Source organism: Brienomyrus brachyistius, chromosome 2, assembly GCF_023856365.1.
Source record: "Brienomyrus brachyistius isolate T26 chromosome 2, BBRACH_0.4, whole genome shotgun sequence".
NCBI lineage: Eukaryota > Metazoa > Chordata > Actinopteri > Osteoglossiformes > Mormyridae > Brienomyrus > Brienomyrus brachyistius.
The window spans coordinates 41,390,534-41,412,088 of NC_064534.1; the positions used below are offsets into that span (position 1 = coordinate 41,390,534).

The 21,555-nt window shown below is 46.3% G+C and overlaps 1 protein-coding gene and 5 non-coding genes across 6 annotated transcripts; all 6 read left to right on the forward strand.

The window, feature by feature from the left end:
• The first annotated feature begins 4,644 nt into the window (after positions 1 to 4,644).
• Positions 4,645 to 4,763, forward strand: LOC125736370 (5S ribosomal RNA). Its single transcript, XR_007395650.1, has one exon. It is a non-coding gene; the product is annotated as a 5S ribosomal RNA (ribosomal RNA).
• A 1,081-nt stretch (positions 4,764 to 5,844) lies between these two features.
• Positions 5,845 to 5,963, forward strand: LOC125735264 (5S ribosomal RNA). The gene has a single exon (XR_007394561.1). It is a non-coding gene; the product is annotated as a 5S ribosomal RNA (ribosomal RNA).
• A 1,079-nt stretch (positions 5,964 to 7,042) lies between these two features.
• On the forward strand, positions 7,043 to 7,161 carry LOC125736512 (5S ribosomal RNA). Its single transcript, XR_007395790.1, has one exon. It is a non-coding gene; the product is annotated as a 5S ribosomal RNA (ribosomal RNA).
• Positions 7,162 to 8,243: 1,082 nt separating this feature from the next.
• LOC125736513 (5S ribosomal RNA) lies at positions 8,244 to 8,362 on the forward strand. Its single transcript, XR_007395791.1, has one exon. It is a non-coding gene; the product is annotated as a 5S ribosomal RNA (ribosomal RNA).
• A 1,080-nt stretch (positions 8,363 to 9,442) lies between these two features.
• On the forward strand, positions 9,443 to 9,561 carry LOC125734530 (5S ribosomal RNA). Its single transcript, XR_007393839.1, has one exon. It is a non-coding gene; the product is annotated as a 5S ribosomal RNA (ribosomal RNA).
• A 1,233-nt stretch (positions 9,562 to 10,794) lies between these two features.
• Positions 10,795 to 15,407, forward strand: LOC125719208 (uncharacterized). Its single transcript, XM_048993785.1, has 4 exons — positions 10,795 to 13,122; positions 13,331 to 13,339; positions 15,089 to 15,262; positions 15,360 to 15,407. The coding sequence occupies exons 1-4, from the start codon at positions 11,722 to 11,724 to the stop codon at positions 15,405 to 15,407; spliced, it is 1,632 nt and encodes a 543-aa protein (XP_048849742.1). The 5' UTR covers positions 10,795 to 11,721.
• The last annotated feature ends 6,148 nt before the right edge of the window (positions 15,408 to 21,555 follow it).

A 21,555-nucleotide genomic window follows, 5' to 3' on the forward strand; every position in this document is an offset into this window, starting at 1 on the left:
AGCTGCTACTGCATCTAATCGTTTTGAATAGAATGCTAACGGTCTCTCTTTTGCTCCGAATGGCTGTGTTAATACTGCTTTCATATAACCTTGATTAGCATCTACACATAGGGTGAATGGTTGTTGATAATCTGGTAGAGCAAGGGTCACATTGGTTTGCAAAATTCTTTTTAAATTTGTAAAAGCATTTTCTCCGTCCTCAGTCCATTGTATTTTGTCCTTTAGAGTCATCTCCTTCCCGTATATTAAATTTTGCAAAGGTTGAACTAGAAAAGCATAATCTGGTAACCATTCTCTACAATAATTGCAGAGCCCTAAAAAGGACATCATCTGTTGTTTAGTCTGTGGTTTAGGTGCTTCCTGTATAGCTTGTTTCCTTATCTCTAGCAGCGAGCGACTTTTTTGTGAAAGGTTATGCCCTAAATAGACAACTGTCTTTTTGCAATACTGCAACTTCTGTTTAGAAGCTTTATGTCCAGTATTGTATAAATGCTGAAGCACAGTTAGGGTAGTTTCTTTGCAATGTTGTTCTGAATCTGCTGCTATTAAGATATCATCCACGTATAGTAATACCTGACTATGTGATGGTATTTCACAGGTACTCATAGAGTATCTAAGGGCCATGGTATATACATGTGGACTTTCAGAAAATCCCTGAGGGAGTCTAGTATATGTATATTTTTTCCCTTTATAGGTAAATCCAAATAAATGTTGAGAATCAGGGTGCAATGGTACTGAGAAAAATGCATTACTAAGATCCACTACTGAGAAGTAGCTTTTATCAGGAGTCAATGAGTTGAGCAATAAGTGTGGGTTAGGCACGTCTGGTGCTGCATGTTTCACTATGTTATTAACTGGTCTTAAATCCTGCACCATGCGCCATTTCCCTGTATGTCCCTTCTGGACTGGAAAGATAGGAGTGTTGCAAGTGGCTTCAGGAGCCTCTCGCAATATTCCTGATGCTAACATGTCTTGCACTACAGGGGCTATACCTTTCTCTGCTTCAGGTTTTAATGGGTATTGCCTAACTACCGGACGGTGTTCTGATTTCACAGTTACTTTGTAAGGTGGGAATCCCTTTACCAGCCCTACATCAGTGGGGGAGGAGGACCATAACCCTTCTGGGAGGTGATCTAGATCTAGACATGATCCCTCCTCCAGGGTTGAAAAAATTTGTCAGGTTGGGTCCTTTAAGTGTGTGGTGGGAGTGGTTTGAACTCTCCATCCCAAAGGAAACCGCCACACATTGTGTTTCTCATCATAGCTCCAACAGGAGCCAGATACGGGTACGTGTCTGTGCAGTTCCCCCTAGGTCCAGAGACCAGTAATATTGTGGTGTTGTGGTTCCTTGCACAACATAAGCTTCCTCATTTACGATTGCTTTCATGCCAGTGGCTGTGGCAACCACGCTAATGCCCATTTGTACCATAAGGTCTCGGCCTAACAAGTTAACAGGACAAGAAGGGCTTATTAACACCTGTGCTTGACATTCAAGTCCAGTTTCCTTATCTTTTACTGCAACTGGGTTTGTTAACTGATGTCTGTCTGTCTGACCTCCTGCCGTTTTTATATTTATGACTGATGAAGAATATGTGACTCCGGGAGGACTGGAGGTTAGGACAGTCCTACATGCTCCAGTGTCACACAGACATTCATATACTTTGCCGTTTATGACTAACTTCCGACTTGGCAAGGTTTCCCACTGCCTTTCTGCTAATAACTGACACACTGCTTGTAAATCTATTTCCTTATCTAAAAGGTCTTGTAAAGTGACCTCCGTTTCCTTTCTTAAAATCACCTCTGTTTTGCCTCGGATGGTGTCGGTAACAGGGGCCTCCGAGGGGGGTCATTGATCATTGTTTTCAATGGAGTTTGGGTTATATGGTTGTTTCCCTACTCTACAATTCCTAGCTAAGTGTCCAGGTTTCCTGCATGTCCAGCAAATGTTATCTTGCTGAGACGAATTCCTGTAATTGTTTCTGAAAACACCTCTCCCCCTTCCTCGGCCTCTTGACCTTCCTCTGAATCCTCCCCTCCCCGGAGGATTCATTTGCACTAGCGCTACTACTTCTGAGGCGCTGAATATTGTGTCTGTCTTTTCCTGTTTCTGCGCTCTCTGCGCGTGTTGGGCATATTCTAGTGCTTGTTGGACTGAACCAGTATTCTGATGTACCCAATGTTTGTCAAGATATTTTCGCAATTCGGGCTTTAGGCCTGCGACAAAAGCTCGTTTTAGCTGTTGTTGGTACACTCCTACTGCCTCTTCATCAAATGGGATCCCTGAGTTTCCTCTAAATACAACTCTCATTCTATCCATAAAATCCTCAGGTTCCTCTCCATCTTTTTGTTTACATTGCGCTATTCGTCCATAGTCTGCGCGTCTTACGAAGGCTGTCTCTACCCTGTTTCGCAAGTCTCGTAATGCTTGTAGGAGTTCCTGCGAGTCATGTGCTAAGACTTCATCATTATTACCATGTCCTGTGAAGTCTCCCGCTACACGTCCCCATTTATGGGTAAACAACTGTCTGAGACATCTATACATTTCCCTGCCGTTCAAATGAAAACTACTTTGTAATTCTAGGATGGCAGTCCAAAACTCGGGTACCCCTTCTTCAACCGGGGGTATTCCTTTTAAAGCCGCTGTTCTATCCTCAGCAGTCCAGGGTCTATATACTAACATAGTTTCGGGTCCTGCATTATTTGAGCCTCGATTTGGATTTGCCACTTCTACGAGGGGACACACCAAATCATTCTCCCAGTCTTCCTGTTCTATGTCATTTTTTGGATGCCAGCGTACTTTACTTGTCTCCAGATCCTTTAACGGATACAGAGAAGGGTTAGACCCTCGGGTCATCATTCGAGATGATTCCCCTCCTCCTATTTGTCGTCTATTTACAGCTGGAACTGGTGCAGGCGCAATCATTGGAATTTGTGGGGGCAGTAAGGGAACTGGAGCGGCAGAAGATTTTGTTGCCGTCTCCTCATCTAGTGTGATTAAAGTCGCCTGTAATTTTTTCTCCTTATTTCCCTTTTTTTGCTGTCTTTTATTATCTCTTAATTTACTCTGTTCTAACCATGCATCAGAAAACACATATTCTTTTTTTCTGTCTTTACCTTCTTTCTTATTGGTAGTCTGTAACATCTCCAGTTTTAAGTTTCCCTGTAATTTTAATATATCTGGAGTGTGGAGTTTTCCTCCAAACCCATGTTTTTTCCTCCATCTCTGACTACTTATTTGTCCTGATCCTGGCTTATATCCTTCCATAAACTTCTCATCTCCCTCTAGTTCCATTTGTTTACTTTGATTCTTCCCCATTGTTACCTTTTAATGGATACACTACAAAAAATAAAATATCCTAAAAGCAAGTCTCTGGCATGAGACCTCAGGAGGACACTAACACGGCCTTCTACTGCTCACTATTAGAGCAGCGGTGTTAGTTTTCAGGGATGAAACCCGTCCTTTATCCTTCAGTCACCAGTATGTTGTTGCTTTTAGGGTGGATCGTGTAGGTTAATCTAAAACCTATAAAAACACATCCACATACAACACTGTATATATTTCCAATAACGCCTACTTTCTCTCCCGGTTAATTTCGGCTAACCTCAACCACATGCATGTCTTGGCCACCTACTTATTTAGGTGCCGTATCTCTCACTTGGCCACCTACTCACTTAGGTGCCGTATCTCTCACCTGTATAGTGTGCTCTCTGATCCGTCACCGAGGTCCTTCAGACATCACCAGACGTCGAGCGCAGTTCTAACCACCGGCCTGATGACGAATTCACATCACAGGTCTTTCTTGCACCCGACTTCGAGTGGCTGTCGACAGACTTCGGTGTCGCTTCTCTCGGCGTACTGGAGATGTCTTCGGGGTTCCTCGGATCCGGCTCGAAGGACCAAATTCTATGTTGGGGAAAGCGCCCGGCGTTTCCACCCCAACTCCACATTTATGAGACACACACAGGTTACAGTTTTACTTGCAAGGGTACCCACACTCTCTGCAATGCAAACTACAGCAGAATGTGTTACAAAGGGTGGTTCCCCTTGGCTTCTTTATTTATAGTCAATGGGGGGCGCAAGAGAGGGAAGTGAGATTCTTATCTAAGTAGGCAGCTGTTAACCACCTACTTAGAGTACAATAGCTAAGAGTATGTGGCTAGAAGATAAGAAATAACGTATACATATATATTTACACTCATTGCTGATCATACAGAAATGATTAACAACTGTTTCTTCAACCTAACACATGTGATTCAGCAGCTACCAGTGGGCTTCGTGCGGCGGAGATTTTGTGGCTGTTAGCGGAGTTGATAACAGAAGGTCATTAAGAGAAGCCTGCATGCGGTAGGCAAAGGAGTAATGTTTGCCGGCGGGGGACGTGCGGCGATTAACCTGTGCGGTAGTGAAAAGGAGTTAAAGAGAAGGAAGTGTGCGGATGCGGAAAGAATGGAATAATTGTGGTAGGCTGCCGGCTGAGTAGTTTGGTGAATGTTTGGTGTGGTTCCGGCACTGCCGATTGGATGGTGGGGCTGCAGTGTGAGTCAGATAAAAAAAAAAAAAAAAACAGGAGTAGGATCCAATGGGACTAACTGGCATGTATAGACGTGTGTAATGCAAAAGGGCTGTTTTTGGTCGCATCTCTCGCTTATGGCCATACCACCCTGAACACGCCCGATCTGATCCGATCTCGGAAGCCAAGCAGAGTAGGGTCTGGTTAGTACTTGGATGGGAGACCTCCTGGGAATACCAGGTGCTGTAAGCTTTTCTCACTTTTACTTTATACAGGGGGCGCTCCACTTCACGATTAATTTAAATCTATCACTTCCCTTCCATTTTACTATTTTATATATATTTTTTTTTTCTCTCTCTTTCATAAAGGCAGCTTTTGGAAACCGTTTTACTCTAAATACTGCCTGGTAATTCTAGGTGCTGTAAGCTGTTCGTGCCTTTATTCCACCAGGGCGCGATCTTCTCACAAACTTGAAGACTGTCACTCCCCATTCACGTTTTACAACTTATTGTTAATAATAAAGAGACAGCTTTTTACACACAGTTTTAAACAAAGTACTAATATAATTCCTCTTCAACTCACCGCTTTGTTTTCTATGCAAAAACGACTTCACCACAGAAGACTCGTTATTATTGGCATAGCAAGGTCTTCGCTTCTCCTCCTTTCAAAACTTGCTAAAAGCTGTATTTAAAAGAGCAGGTTGGCCGAGGTAATTCACACCCTTCAATGCCAGCTTAATGTTTAGGTTAGTGGGAATCACAGAGGAATTAGGGATGGAAACTTCTTTGCTGGTGGTAGAAGCGGTCTGGTGAATTTTTAGAGAGAAGAGGCCGTCAATGTTTGAATGTAGAAAATTGTTCTGGCTGCAGCCTGCAGTATGGACTTGTTGGTGTGTGTAGCTCCCAGTGTTCTGACAGCGCGACGTTTTGGGGAAGCATGTGATTCAGCAGCTACCAGTGGGCTTCGTGCGGCGGAGATTTTGTGGCTGTTAGCGGAGTTGATAACAGAAGGTCATTAAGAGAAGCCTGCATGCGGTAGGCAAAGGAGTAATGTTTGCCGGCGGGGGACGTGCGGCGATTAACCTGTGCGGTAGTGAAAAGGAGTTAAAGAGAAGGAAGTGTGCGGATGCGGAAAGAATGGAATAATTGTGGTAGGCTGCCGGCTGAGTAGTTTGGTGAATGTTTGGTGTGGGTCCGGCGCTGCCGATTGGATGGTGGTGCTGCAGTGTGAGTCAGATAAAAAAAAAAAAAAAACCAGGAGTAGGATCCAATGGGACTAACTGGCATGTATAGACGCGTGTAATGCAAAAGGGCTGTTTTTGGTAGCGTCTCTCACTTATGGCCATACCACCCTGAACACGCCCGATCTCATCCGATCTCGAAAGCCAAGCAGGGTAGGGTCTGGTTAGTACTTGGATGGGAGACCTCCTGGGAATACCAGGTGCTGTAAGCTTTTCTCACTTTTACTTTATACAGGGGGCGCTCCACTTCACGATTAATTTAAATCTATCACTCCCCTTCCGTTTTACTATTTTATATATATATATTTTTTTTCTTTCATTCATAAAGGCAGCTTTTACACACCGTTTTACTCTAAATACTGCCTGGTAATTATAGCTGCTGTAAGCTGTTCGTGCCTTTATTCCACCAGGGCGCGATCTTCTCACAAACTTGAAGACTGTCACTCCCCATTCACGTTTTACAACTTATTGTTAATAATAAAGAGACAGCTTTTTACACACAGTTTTAAACAAAGTACTGATATAATTCCTCTTCAACTCACCGCTTTGTTTTCTATGCAAAAACCACTTCGCCACAGAAGACTCGATATTATTGGCATAGCAAGTTCTGCTCTTCTCCTTTCAAAACTTGCTAAAAGCTGTATTTAAAAGAACAGATTGGCCGGGGTAATTCACACCTTTCAATGCCAGCTTAATGTTTAGGTTAGTGGGAATCACAGAGGAATTAGGGATGGAAACTTCTTTGCTGGTGGTAGAAGCGGTCTGGTGAATTTTTAGAGAGAAGAGGCCGTCGATGTTTGAATGTAGAAAATTGTTCTGGCTGCAGCCTGCAGTATGGACTTGTTGGTGTGTGTAGCTCCCAGTGTTCTGACAGCGCGACGTTTTGGGGAAGCATGTGATTCAGCAGCTACCAGTGGGCTTCGTGCGGCGGAGATTTTGTGGCTGTTAGCGGAGTTGATAACAGAGAGTCGTTAAGAGAAGCCTGCATGCAGTAGGCAAAGGAGTAATGTTTGACGGCGGGGGACGTGCGGCGATTAACCTGTGCGGTAGTGAAAAGGAGTTAAAGAGAAGGAAGTGTGCGGATGCGGAAAGAATGGAATAATTGTGGTAGGCTGCCGGCTGAGTAGTTTGGTGAATGTTTGGTGTGGATCCGGCACTGCCGATTGGATGGTGGGGCTGCAGTGTGAGTCAGATAAAAAAAAAAAAAAAAAACAGGAGTAGGATCCAATGGGACTAACTGGAATGTATAGACGCGTGTAATGCAAAAGGGCTATTTTTGCTAGCATCTCTCGCTTACAGCCATACCACCCTGAACGCGCCCGATCTCGTCTGATCTCGGAAGCTAAACAGGCTAGGGTCTGGTTAGTACTTGGATGGGACACCACCTGTGAATACCAGGTGCTGTAAGCTTTTCTCACTTTTACTTTATACAGGGGGCGCTCCACTTCACGATTAATTTAAATCTATCACTCCCCTTCCGTTTTACTATTTTATATATATATATATATTTTTTCTTTCATTCATAAAGGCAGCTCTTACACACCGTTTTACTCTAAATACTGCCTGGTAATTATAGCTGCTGTAAGCTGTTCGTGCCTTTATTCCACCAGGGCGCGATCTTCTCACAAACTTGAAGACTGTCACTCCCCATTCACGTTTTACAACTTATTGTTAATAATAAAGAGACAGCTTTTTACACACAGTTTTAAACAAAGTACTGATATAATTCCTCTTCAACTCACCGCTTTGTTTTCTATGCAAAAACCACTTCGCCACAGAAGACTCGATATTATTGGCATAGCAAGTTCTGCTCTTCTCCTTTCAAAACTTGCTAAAAGCTGTATTTAAAAGAACAGATTGGCCGGGGTAATTCACACCTTTCAATGCCAGCTTAATGTTTAGGTTAGTGGGAATCACAGAGGAATTAGGGATGGAAACTTCTTTGCTGGTGGTAGAAGCGGTCTGGTGAATTTTTAGAGAGAAGAGGCCGTCGATGTTTGAATGTAGAAAATTGTTCTGGCTGCAGCCTGCAGTATGGACTTGTTGGTGTGTGTAGCTCCCAGTGTTCTGACAGCGCGACGTTTTGGGGAAGCATGTGATTCAGCAGCTACCAGTGGGCTTCGTGCGGCGGAGATTTTGTGGCTGTTAGCGGAGTTGATAACAGAGAGTCGTTAAGAGAAGCCTGCATGCAGTAGGCAAAGGAGTAATGTTTGCCGGCGGGGGACGTGCGGCGATTAACCTGTGCGGTAGTGAAAAGGAGTTAAAGAGAAGGAAGTGTGCGGATGCGGAAAGAATGGAATAATTGTGGTAGGCTGCCGGCTGAGTAGTTTGGTGAATGTTTGGTGTGGATCCGGCACTGCCGATTGGATGGTGGGGCTGCAGTGTGAGTCAGATAAAAAAAAAAAAAAAAAAACAGGAGTAGGATCCAATGGGACTAACTGGAATGTATAGACGCGTGTAATGCAAAAGGGCTATTTTTGCTAGCATCTCTCGCTTACAGCCATACCACCCTGAACGCGCCCGATCTCGTCTGATCTCGGAAGCTAAACAGGCTAGGGTCTGGTTAGTACTTGGATGGGACACCACCTGTGAATACCAGGTGCTGTAAGCTTTTCTCACTTTTACTTTATACAGGGGGCGCTCCACTTCACGATTAATTTAAATCTATCACTCCCCTTCCGTTTTACTATTTTATATATATATATATTTTTTTTCTTTCATTCATAAAGGCAGCTCTTACACACCGTTTTACTCTAAATACTGCCTGGTAATTATAGCTGCTGTAAGCTGTTCGTGCCTTTATTCCACCAGGGCGCGATCTTCTCACAAACTTGAAGACTGTCACTCCCCATTCACGTTTTACAACTTATTCTTAATGATAAAGAGACAGCTTTTTACACACAGTTTTAAACAAAGTACTGATATAATTCCTCTTCAACTCACCGCTTTGTTTTCTATGCAAAAACCACTTCGCCACAGAAGACTCGATATTATTGGCATAGCAAGTTCTGCTCTTCTCCTTTCAAAACTTGCTAAAAGCTGTATTTAAAAGAACAGATTGGCCGGGGTAATTCACACCTTTCAATGCCAGCTTAATGTTTAGGTTAGTGGGAATCACAGAGGAATTAGGGATGGAAACTTCTTTGCTGGTGGTAGAAGCGGTCTGGTGAATTTTTAGAGAGAAGAGGCCGTCGATGTTTCAATGTAGAAAATTGTTCTGGCTGCAGCCTGCAGTATGGACTTGTTGGTGTGTGTAGCTCCCAGTGTTCTGACAGCGCGACGTTTTGGGGAAGCATGTGATTCAGCAGCTACCAGTGGGCTTCGTGCGGCGGAGATTTTGTGGCTGTTAGCGGAGTTGATAACAGAGGGTCGTTAAGAGAAGCCTGCATGCAGTAGGCAAAGTAGTAATGTTTGCCGGCGGGGGACGTGCGGCGATTAACCTGTGCGGTAGTGAAAAGGAGTTAAAAAGAAGGAAGTGTGCGGATGCGGAAAGAATGGAATAATTGTGGTAGGCTGCCGGCTGAGTAGTTAGGTGAATGTTTGGTGTAGGTCCGGCGCTGCCGATTGGATGGTGGTGCTGCAGTGTGAGTCAGATAAAAAAAAAAAAAAAACCAGGAGTAGGATCCAATGGGACTAACTGGCATGTATAGACGCGTGTAATGCAAAAGGGCTGTTTTTGGTAGCGTCTCTCACTTACGGCCGTACCACCCTGAACACGCCCGATCTCATCCGATCTCGGAAGCCAAGCAGGGTAGGGTCTGGTTAGTACTTGGATGGGAGACCTCCTGGGAATACCAGGTGCTGTAAGCTTTTCTCACTTTTACTTTATACAGGGGGCGCTCCACTTCACGATTAATTTAAATCTATGTAACCAGGTGATCTGGAGATTTTGACCATGAGCGGTTAAGCTGCATCGGGGAACGAGGGGGAATAGGTGGTTGCGCCTTTTTAGCAACTTGGTGACATCATCACCTGAGAGAGAGCGCGAAAAGCCACTGTCTGGATGCGCCATTTTAAGCTGGATAAGCTGGGCTGCGGACGGTTTTCCGAGTGGGGTGAGAGTTTCCCAGAGTACCAGAGAGCGGTGCGTCAAAAGGTTTTCTGCCCGCGCCTTGAGGTTTTACTGTGTGCCATTACCGTATTATTTTCAGTGCAAAACTGCCGTTTCCTTTTATTTCGGTGTACTCGGTTATGTGAGGTCTGCCTCACAGGGTTTTCCGTGTGTTTTATTTTACTTTTATACTGTACCAGTCCCACCTGAGTGTGGAGTTTTATTTCTTTTCTGTAAGAGAATCCTCTGTAAGGGAAAAGTGTAAGGTTTAAGAAACTGTTCATTGTAAATCCTTTTATCTTCCAACCAAAATGTCTAATTAATTAGGCCTATGGAATAAATTAGACCCAAAAAGAGTATTTGTGTTCCTGCGTGTTGTTTCCCGGGCCACAAATTTTGGTACCAGGAGTGGGGTATATTCCAATCATTTAAGAGGATTTGCATTGTTCAGTATGCTATATAAAAGCAACGGGAAATAATACGGTAGTGGTGAAGAAACAGGTTGGTGGTTTCTGCTGACTGGAGGGACACTGGACCGGTGGAGCAACTCGAGTAACGGGAAGCGGTGCGAGGAGTGCCCAAGCGGCGGAGCCGGTGTGACGTTCCCAGAAGAGTGGACCGGGTGGAGTGCTCATCCCTCGCCTGAACTTTCAGAGGACCGTTTATCCTTTCAAAAAGTGTGGTGTAGAGTATTTTACGATGTCTGGTTCAGAAGATGAGCAGTCTGAGACTGTTTTGAGGGGGCAGGTTAAAGAACTACAGAGTAGACATGAGGACGCCATGGCGATGATAGCTGCCCTAACTAAGCGGTCTTATGTTTATGTTCCCAGGGAGAGACATATCTCTCCATTTAGTGGTGACTTTGAGACTGATGGCCGATCGGTGGATGATTTCATTGACGAAGTTGAACGTGTGCTTCGTGCAAGAAATCAATCTGAACAGGGCCAGTATGATTTTGTATTGTCACTTCTTAGGGGAGCAGCTTTAGAGGAAGCGCATATGCGCAGTAATGCTGATTGTGACAATCCCAATGACTTATTCACCTACCTGAGAGCAGCTTTCAGGGACAAGCGCAGTGTTCATCAACTGCTGCATAGTTTCTATAGTCGGAGGCAGCAGGAGGGGGAGGGCATTCGAGAATTTTCCCACGCCCTATCGCAAGCTCTTAATTCTGTATTGAGGTGTTCTCCGGAAGCAGTCACTAATGAGAGAAAGACACTAAGGGATCAGTTCATAGAAGGGGTTAGAGACCCTGCTCTTAGAAGGGAGCTTCGTAAATATGTGCGAGGCAACCCAGAGTCATCCATGATTGAGGTGCGGGAGGAGGCTCAGCTGTGGTGTCTGGAAGAGTTTCCCAGAAACCCGAAGACCACCAAATTTAGGGGCAGCAGTGATCATGTACACTGTTCCGCCTTACAAGCGCAGGAAGCAAATTCTGCCACCTTGGAGGATGTCCTTAAGGTAATAGCTGACCAGGGGAAGGCCATTAGTGAGTTGACCAGGGCGGTGAAAGATCTTGCCGTACAGAAGGGTGGATTTAGTAGTGATGCCAGGCCTAAACGACAGCCCAGGTATACCGAAGATGGGCGGCCCATCTGTTTTAAGTGTCGAGGTGCGGGGCATGTGGCAAAGGATTGCTTGCAAAGGCAAAATGCTGGAGGTGTAGTTTCTTCCCCCGCAGCTCAGGGAAACGCCCCTCCCCAGTTGTTGTGAGTCGAGCAATTCGGGGAAGTACCCTAGACTCAAATCTTACACCGTCATCCCAGAGTCAGTTGCTGCAGCGAGCTGTAGGGACATGTCCAGTTGTTGAGCTTAAAATTGGGGACATTAAGACACCCTGCCTATTAGATACTGGTAGCCAGGTGAGCACCATTACTGAGAAATTCTTTCGAAAATACTTGCATGGAGAGGATGAGGATATGCTTCCCACCTCTGGCTGGCTTAGATTAACAGCCGCCAATGGACTAGACATACCTTATCTGGGTTATCTGGAGTTAGAGGTAATAGCAATGGGCTTAAAGCTGCCCAGTTGTGGCTTTCTGGTGGTCAGGGATCCAGTTAGTACTGAACAGTCTTTACCCTGCATTGTGGGAATGAACATTATCAGTCGGTGTAGGGAGCTGGTTTATGCAGAATTTGATACTACGCTGGGTGGAAAATTGGATTCTGATTGGAGAGACGTTTTTCAGAGACTGCAGAAGTGTAGTGTTGACCGTAAGTCAGTGGTCCGTGTAGCTGGGAAGTTCCCAGAACACATACCTGCTGCATCCGTAGCCACGATCCAGGTCGCTAAGGGTGCACATGACGGTCTGATGTTGTTTGAGCCACTTAGCACGCCATTACCGAGGGGTCTGATAGTAATTCCCACACTGGTAGATCCGTCCAGTCCCGTGATGCAGTTACCAGTTCTGAATCTCTCACAAGAAGATGTATGGCTCCCGCCTAGGGCCCGGTTGGGTGTCCTGTCGAAAGTGGCGTGTATAGAGAATGAATCACAATGTGCAGTGAAATTTCAGCGGATCGCGGCTAGCGTTGAGCAAGTTACAGTTGTTGTTCCTGGTTGTAACGGTGATTTATCTGTTCTAGAGACACTTGACCTTGGTGGTAATGAGGAACAAAAGGTTCAGTTGAAGGCACTGCTGGCCAGGTATATTGACATATTTGCAGTAGAGGACGAGGACCTGGGGTATACGGACAGGGTAAGGCATGAAATTCACCTAACAGATGATGATCCTGTTACCCAGCCTTATCGGCGAATACCGCCCACCCAGTATGGTGAAGTTAAGGAGCACATTTCTAAACTCTTAAGCAAAGGTGTTATTCAGGAAAGCAGTAGCGCCTATGCATCACCTATAGTGTTGGTAAGGAAGGCAGATGGCAGCCTACGGCTGTGTGTGGATTATAGGCGGTTAAATCAGAAGACCAAAAAGGATGCCTTCCCCTTGCCGCGAATTGATGAAAGTTTTGATGCCCTTCGGGGGGCCCAGTACTTCTCTACCATTGATCTGGCGAGTGGTTATCATCAGGTGGCGGTAGAGGAGCACGATAGGCATAAGACTGCTTTCTCTACTCCTTTTGGATTATATGAGTATCTCAGATTACCATTTGGTGTTTGCAATGGACCTGCAACGTTTCAAAGGCTCATGCAGGCCACTATGAACGATCTTGTCTTCCAAATCATGCTAGTATACCTTGACGATATATTAGTGTATTCTCAGACATTCCCGGAACACTTAGAGAGGCTTGACAGGGTGCTTAGGCGTCTCAAAGAGACAGGCCTTAAAGTGAAATTACAGAAGTGCCATTTCCTCCAGACCGAGGTAAATTTCTTGGGTCACCAAGTGTCTGCTGATGGTATAGGTACTGATCCAGGAAAGGTTTCAGCTGTGAGGCAATGGCCAGTACCATCTACGGTTAGGGGTTTGAGATCATTCTTGGGCTTTTGTAGCTACTACAGACGGTTTATCCATGGGTTCTCAAAGATTGCTGGCCCACTGCATGATGTGGTAAATTTGTGTTCAAACACAGGTAGTCCTGGTAAGGCCAACCAGTTGTTAACTCTAGCGTGGACTGAAGAATGTCAGGCGGCCTTTGACTTACTGAAGGACAGGCTGACTAGTGCCCCCATCCTTGGCTTCACGGATTTTACTCAGCCTTTCATACTAGAAACTGATGCGAGTAACCACGGTCTTGGAGCCGTTTTGTATCAGCAACAGGATGGTGTCAAACGAGTCATAGCCTATGCTAGTAGGCGACTGAGGAGTGCCGAAAGGAATGATAGGTACTACAGTAGTATGAAACTAGAGCTCTTAGCTCTTAAATGGGCAATAACTGAGAAGTTTCGTGGCTATTTACTGGGTTCCAAATTTACGGTCATTACTGACAACAACCCTCTATGTTATTTAAAAACAGCAAAGCTTGGTGCTATAGAGCAAAGGTGGGTTGCTCAGCTGTCGGTGTTTGATTTTGAGGTACAATATAGGCCAGGGCAAAATAACATAGTGGCTGACACTTTGTCTAGGCAGCCATTAGCAGGGGAGCCGGAGCAAGTTTCTGAAGATGCTGAGTTTGACGGTTGTGTAGCGATTTGCAGTCTGAGTCGCGGCACAAAGCTTGATTCAGAGCTGGTTACAGCAGCCCTTGAGAGCTGCAAGATTAGACAGATTAGGATTGCAGAACCCAGGGAGAAGAAGCCTCTTGAATTAACTCAGGGTAACACACCAACACTCCCAGGTTATTCAATGGAGGAACTGCAGTCATTCCAGCAAAAGGATCCGATGCTGCAGATATTTAGGGGCCTGTGGGATCGGAAAAAGGTACCTACAGGGAAGGAGCGGCAAGTTTTGCCCAGACCGGTTCGTCTGTTGCTTAAACACTGGGATTGTGTGAAGATAGTAAATGGCTTGTTGTATCGAGTGGTTTCGGATGAGAAACACGGAGAGTACTTTCAGTTGTTGTTGCCTAGCAGTCTGAGGAAGCAGGTGTTGGAAGGGGCGCATGACTCTATGGGTCATCAGGGCGTTGAACGTACATTGCAGTTGTTGAGGCGAAGATGCTTTTGGGTAGGAATGCACGAGGATGTCGCGCGGTGGGTAAAGGAATGTCAGCGGTGTGTGCTTGCCAAGATGCCGCAGCCTAAGATCCGTCCTGCCATGAAGTCTTTTCTTGCCTCAAGACCATTGGAGGTGATTGCTGTAGATTTCACAGTGCTGGAGCCTTCCATTGACGGTCGTGAGAATGTGTTGGTGGTCACAGACATTTTCACGAAATTCACACAGGCCTTCCCAGCTCGGGACCAAAAGGCAGATACCACAGCAAAGATCCTTTTACGGGAATGGTTCATGAAGTATGGAGTCCCGGAGAGGCTTCACTCAGAACAGGGACGAAATTTTGAAAGCGCGGTTGTAGCAGAGCTTTGTAGACTGTATGGGGTGAAGAAGAGCAGGACTACTCCCTACCATCCTACGGGAAATGCTCAGTGCGAGCGATTTAATCCATGATTTGCTACGCACATTGCCTCCCGAAAAGAAACGCAGATGGCCTGAGCACCTGCCTGAATTGGTGTATGCGTACAATGTGACTCCCCATTCAACCACAGGCTATTCTCCTTATTATTTGTTGTTTGGTGTTGAACCCCACTTACCAGTGGATGCTTTGTTGGGACAAAAGCAGGTGGTCAATCCAAACCATGATTGGTTAGCTGTGCATCAACAGTGTTTAAGTGAAGCGCATGCCAGAGCGAAGGTGTATTCCGAGCAGAAAGCTGCTGAGCGCATTTCTGTGCAGAGGGACATAGTCTATTGTCCAAAGATTGAAGTGGATGCCCTGGTGTACTTGCGTGATCGGCCACTAGGTCGCAACAAGATACAGGATGCATGGAAGCCCACGGTTCACAGGGTTGTGGAAGTTTTGGGTAACACCTACACTGTAGAGCCAGTGGAGGGAGGTCCTTGCAAGAGGGTAAACAGGGTGGATATAAAGCCCTGTGTTAGCCCTTCTGTGCCAGCGCCACGGAGAAAACTCCCTGCTCCTGTAACTCAGTCTAGTCCGTCTTCAGGGACCGAGTCAGATGTTGGAGATGCAGAGGAAGATGTCTTCCTGGTGAGACATATGGTCCCGGGGTCAAATATATTGCTGGACAGGTCTGAACTCGTTGGTTCACAGCCAGTGGCCTGTCGGGATGAGGACATGCAAATTGGGTCTGCTGAAACTCCAAATAGGGAGACAGTAGAAACAGATGCAGGTGAGCCTAGCCCTGAAATGCAGAGACCTGTAGCTGGGCCACGTCGGAGCCGAAGAGTGAACGCGGGGCAACATTCAAATGTGTATCATGAGCCTAGATCCGTTCTTGACATGGCCTCCGTAAGTCCTGCTGCAGTCTCACAGATATTGACTAGTTTAAGTACAGTTTTATTTCGAGAAGCAATCAAAGAGGTTAGGAAGACCTTGGTAGGTAGTGAGTAATCGAGGGCGCTTACTCCACGCAGGGGAGAATGTAACCGGGTGATCTGGAGATTTTGACCATGAGCGGTTAAGCTGCATCGGGGAACGAGGGGGAATAGGTGGTTGCGCCTTTAAGCAACTTGGTGACATCATCACCTGAGAGAGAGCGCGAAAAGCCACTGTCTGGAAGCGCCATTTTAAGCTGGATAAGCTGGGCTGCGGACGGTTTTCCGAGTGGGGTGAGAGTTTCCCAGAGTACCAGAGAGCGGTGCGTCACAAGGTTTTCTGCCCGCGCCTTGAGGTTTTACTGTGTGCCATTACCGTATTATTTTCAGTGCAAAACTGCCGTTTCCTTTTATTTCGGTGTACTCGGTTATGTGAGGTCTGCCTCACAGGGTTTTCCGTGTGTTTTATTTTACTTTTATACTGTACCAGTCCCACCTGAGTGTGGAGTTTTATTTCTTTTCTGTAAGAGAATCCTCTGTAAGGGAAAAGTGTAAGGTTTAAGAAACTGTTCATTGTAAATCCTTTTATCTTCCAACCAAAATGTCTAATTAATTAGGCCTATGGAATAAATTAGACCCAAAAAGAGTATTTGTGTTCCTGCGTGTTGTTTCCCGGGCCACAAATTTTGGTACCAGGAGTGGGGTATATTCCAATCATTTAAGAGGATTTGCATTGTTCAGTATGCTATATAAAAGCAACGGGAAATAATACGGTAGTGGTGAAGAAACAGGTTGGTGGTTTCTGCTGACTGGAGGGACACTGGACCGGTGGAGCAACTCGAGTAACGGGAAGCGGTGCGAGGAGTGCCCAAGCGGCGGAGCCGGTGTGACGTTCCCAGAAGAGTGGACCGGGTGGAGTGCTCATCCCTCGCCTGAACTTTCAGAGGACCGTTTATCCTTTCAAAAAGTGTGGTGTAGAGTATTTTACGATGTCTGGTTCAGAAGATGAGCAGTCTGAGACTGTTTTGAGGGGGCAGGTTAAAGAACTACAGAGTAGACATGAGGACGCCATGGCGACGATAGCTGCCCTAACTAAGCGGTCTTATGTTTATGTTCCCAGGGAGAGACATATCTCTCCATTTAGTGGTGACTTTGAGACTGATGGCCGATCGGTGGATGATTTCATTGACGAAGTTGAACGTGTGCTTCGTGCAAGAAATCAATCTGAACAGGACCAGTATGATTTTGTATTGTCACTTCTTAGGGGAGCAGCTTTAGAGGAAGCGCATATGCGCAGTAATGCTGATTGTGACAATCCCAATGACTTATTCACCTACCTGAGAGCAGCTTTCAGGGACAAGCGCAGTGTTCATCAACTGCTGCATAGTTTCTATAGTCGGAGGCAGCAGGAGGGGGAGGGCATTCGAGAATTTTCCCACGCCCTATCGCAAGCTCTTAATTCTGTATTGAGGTGTTCTCCGGAAGCAGTCACTAATGAGAGAAAGACACTAAGGGATCAGTTCATAGAAGGGGTTAGAGACCCTGCTCTTAGAAGGGAGCTTCGTAAATATGTGCGAGGCAACCCAGAGTCATCCATGATTGAGGTGCGGGAGGAGGCTCAGCTGTGGTGTCTGGAAGAGTTTCCCAGAAACCCGAAGACCACCAAATTTAGGGGCAGCAGTGATCATGTACACTGTTCCGCCTTACAAGCGCAGGAAGCAAATTCTGCCACCTTGGAGGATGTCCTTAAGGTAATAGCTGACCAGGGGAAGGCCATTAGTGAGTTGACCAGGGCGGTGAAAGATCTTGCCGTACAGAAGGGTGGATTTAGTAGTGATGCCAGGCCTAAACGACAGCCCAGGTATACCGAAGATGGGCGGCCCATCTGTTTTAAGTGTCGAGGTGCGGGGCATGTGGCAAAGGATTGCTTGCAAAGGCAAAATGCTGGAGGTGTAGTTTCTTCCCCCGCAGCTCAGGGAAACGCCCCTCCCCAGTTGTTGTGAGTCGAGCAATTCGGGGAAGTACCCTAGACTCAAATCTTACACCGTCATCCCAGAGTCAGTTGCTGCAGCGAGCTGTAGGGACATGTCCATTTGTTGAGCTTAAAATTGGGGACATTAAGACACCCTGCCTATTAGATACTGGTAGCCAGGTGAGCACCATTACTGAGAAATTCTTTCGAAAATACTTGCATGGAGAGGATGAGGATATGCTTCCCACCTCTGGCTGGCTTAGATTAACAGCCGCCAATGGACTAGACATACCTTATCTGGGTTATCTGGAGTTAGAGGTAATAGCAATGGGCTTAAAGCTGCCCAGTTGTGGCTTTCTGGTGGTCAGGGATCCAGTTAGTACTGAACAGTCTTTACCCTGCATTGTGGGAATGAACATTATCAGTCGGTGTAGGGAGCTGGTTTATGCAGAATTTGATACTACGCTGGGTGGAAAATTGGATTCTGATTGGAGAGACGTTTTTCAGAGACTGCAGAAGTGTAGTGTTGACCGTAAGTCAGTGGTCCGTGTAGCTGGGAAGTTCCCAGAACACATACCTGCTGCATCCATAGCCACGATCCAGGTCGCTAAGGGTGCACATGACGGTCTGATGTTGTTTGAGCCACTTAGCACGCCATTACCGAGGGGTCTGATAGTAATTCCCACACTGGTAGATCCGTCCAGTCCCGTGATGCAGTTACCAGTTCTGAATCTCTCACAAGAAGATGTATGGCTCCCGCCTAGGGCCCGGTTGGGTGTCCTGTCGAAAGTGGCGTGTATAGAGAATGAATCACAATGTGCAGTGAAATTTCAGCGGATCGCGGCTAGCGTTGAGCAAGTTACAGTTGTTGTTCCTGGTTGTAACGGTGATTTATCTGTTCTAGAGACACTTGACCTTGGTGGTAATGAGGAACAAAAGGTTCAGTTGAAGGCACTGCTGGCCAGGTATATTGACATATTTGCAGTAGAGGACGAGGACCTGGGGTATACGGACAGGGTAAGGCATGAAATTCACCTAACAGATGATGATCCTGTTACCCAGCCTTATCGGCGAATACCGCCCACCCAGTATGGTGAAGTTAAGGAGCACATTTCTAAACTCTTAAGCAAAGGTGTTATTCAGGAAAGCAGTAGCGCCTATGCATCACCTATAGTGTTGGTAAGGAAGGCAGATGGCAGCCTACGGCTGTGTGTGGATTATAGGCGGTTAAATCAGAAGACCAAAAAGGATGCCTTCCCCTTGCCGCGAATTGATGAAAGTTTTGATGCCCTTCGGGGGGCCCAGTACTTCTCTACCATTGATCTGGCGAGTGGTTATCATCAGGTGGCGGTAGAGGAGCACGATAGGCATAAGACTGCTTTCTCTACTCCTTTTGGATTATATGAGTATCTCAGATTACCATTTGGTGTTTGCAATGGACCTGCAACGTTTCAAAGGCTCATGCAGGCCACTATGAACGATCTTGTCTTCCAAATCATGCTAGTATACCTTGACGATATATTAGTGTATTCTCAGACATTCCCGGAACACTTAGAGAGGCTTGACAGGGTGCTTAGGCGTCTCAAAGAGACAGGCCTTAAAGTGAAATTACAGAAGTGCCATTTCCTCCAGACCGAGGTAAATTTCTTGGGTCACCAAGTGTCTGCTGATGGTATAGGTACTGATCCAGGAAAGGTTTCAGCTGTGAGGCAATGGCCAGTACCATCTACGGTTAGGGGTTTGAGATCATTCTTGGGCTTTTGTAGCTACTACAGACGGTTTATCCATGGGTTCTCAAAGATTGCTGGCCCACTGCATGATGTGGTAAATTTGTGTTCAAACACAGGTAGTCCTGGTAAGGCCAACCAGTTGTTAACTCTAGCGTGGACTGAAGAATGTCAGGCGGCCTTTGACTTACTGAAGGACAGGCTGACTAGTGCCCCCATCCTTGGCTTCACGGATTTTACTCAGCCTTTCATACTAGAAACTGATGCGAGTAACCACGGTCTTGGAGCCGTTTTGTATCAGCAACAGGATGGTGTCAAACGAGTCATAGCCTATGCTAGTAGGCGACTGAGGAGTGCCGAAAGGAATGATAGGTACTACAGTAGTATGAAACTAGAGCTCTTAGCTCTTAAATGGGCAATAACTGAGAAGTTTCGTGGCTATTTACTGGGTTCCAAATTTACGGTCATTACTGACAACAACCCTCTATGTTATTTAAAAACAGCAAAGCTTGGTGCTATAGAGCAAAGGTGGGTTGCTCAGCTGTCGGTGTTTGATTTTGAGGTACAATATAGGCCAGGGCAAAATAACATAGTGGCTGACACTTTGTCTAGGCAGCCATTAGCAGGGGAGCCGGAGCAAGTTTCTGAAGATGCTGAGTTTGACGGTTGTGTAGCGATTTGCAGTCTGAGTCGCGGCACAAAGCTTGATTCAGAGCTGGTTACAGCAGCCCTTGAGAGCTGCAAGATTAGACAGATTAGGATTGCAGAACCCAGGGAGAAGAAGCCTCTTGAATTAACTCAGGGTAACACACCAACACTCCCAGGTTATTCAATGGAGGAACTGCAGTCATTCCAGCAAAAGGATCCGATGCTGCAGATATTTAGGGGCCTGTGGGATCGGAAAAAGGTACCTACAGGGAAGGAGCGGCAAGTTTTGCCCAGACCGGTTCGTCTGTTGCTTAAACACTGGGATTGTGTGAAGATAGTAAATGGCTTGTTGTATCGAGTGGTTTCGGATGAGAAACACGGAGAGTACTTTCAGTTGTTGTTGCCTAGCAGTCTGAGGAAGCAGGTGTTGGAAGGGGCGCATGACTCTATGGGTCATCAGGGCGTTGAACGTACATTGCAGTTGTTGAGGCGAAGATGCTTTTGGGTAGGAATGCACGAGGATGTCGCGCGGTGGGTAAAGGAATGTCAGCGGTGTGTGCTTGCCAAGATGCCGCAGCCTAAGATCCGTCCTGCCATGAAGTCTTTTCTTGCCTCAAGACCATTGGAGGTGATTGCTGTAGATTTCACAGTGCTGGAGCCTTCCATTGACGGTCGTGAGAATGTGTTGGTGGTCACAGACATTTTCACGAAATTCACACAGGCCTTCCCAGCTCGGGACCAAAAGGCAGATACCACAGCAAAGATCCTTTTACGGGAATGGTTCATGAAGTATGGAGTCCCGGAGAGGCTTCACTCAGAACAGGGACGAAATTTTGAAAGCGCGGTTGTAGCAGAGCTTTGTAGACTGTATGGGGTGAAGAAGAGCAGGACTACTCCCTACCATCCTACGGGAAATGCTCAGTGCGAGCGATTTAATCCATGATTTGCTACGCACATTGCCTCCCGAAAAGAAACGCAGATGGCCTGAGCACCTGCCTGAATTGGTGTATGCGTACAATGTGACTCCCCATTCAACCACAGGCTATTCTCCTTATTATTTGTTGTTTGGTGTTGAACCCCACTTACCAGTGGATGCTTTGTTGGGACAAAAGCAGGTGGTCAATCCAAACCATGATTGGTTAGCTGTGCATCAACAGTGTTTAAGCGAAGCGCATGCCAGAGCGAAGGTGTATTCCGAGCAGAAAGCTGCTGAGCGCATTTCTGTGCAGAGGGACATAGTCTATTGTCCAAAGATTGAAGTGGATGCCCTGGTGTACTTGCGTGATCGGCCACTAGGTCGCAACAAGATACAGGATGCATGGAAGCCCACGGTTCACAGGGTTGTGGAAGTTTTGGGTAACACCTACACTGTAGAGCCAGTGGAGGGAGGTCCTTGCAAGAGGGTAAACAGGGTGGATATAAAGCCCTGTGTTAGCCCTTCTGTGCCAGCGCCACGGAGAAAACTCCCTGCTCCTGTAACTCAGTCTAGTCCGTCTTCAGGGACCGAGTCAGATGTTG

What these genes read in the sequence shown, in the direction of transcription:
- LOC125719208 (XM_048993785.1), top strand. Translation starts at nt 11,722, where the DNA reads ATGCTTCCCACCTCTGGCTGGCTTAGATTAACAGCCGCCAATGGACTA. An exon ending in AGGGAGGTCCTTGCAAGAGG is followed by an intron (nt 15,263 to 15,359) that starts GTAAACAGGGTG and finishes GTCCGTCTTCAG; the next exon opens with GGACCGAGTCAGATGTTGGA.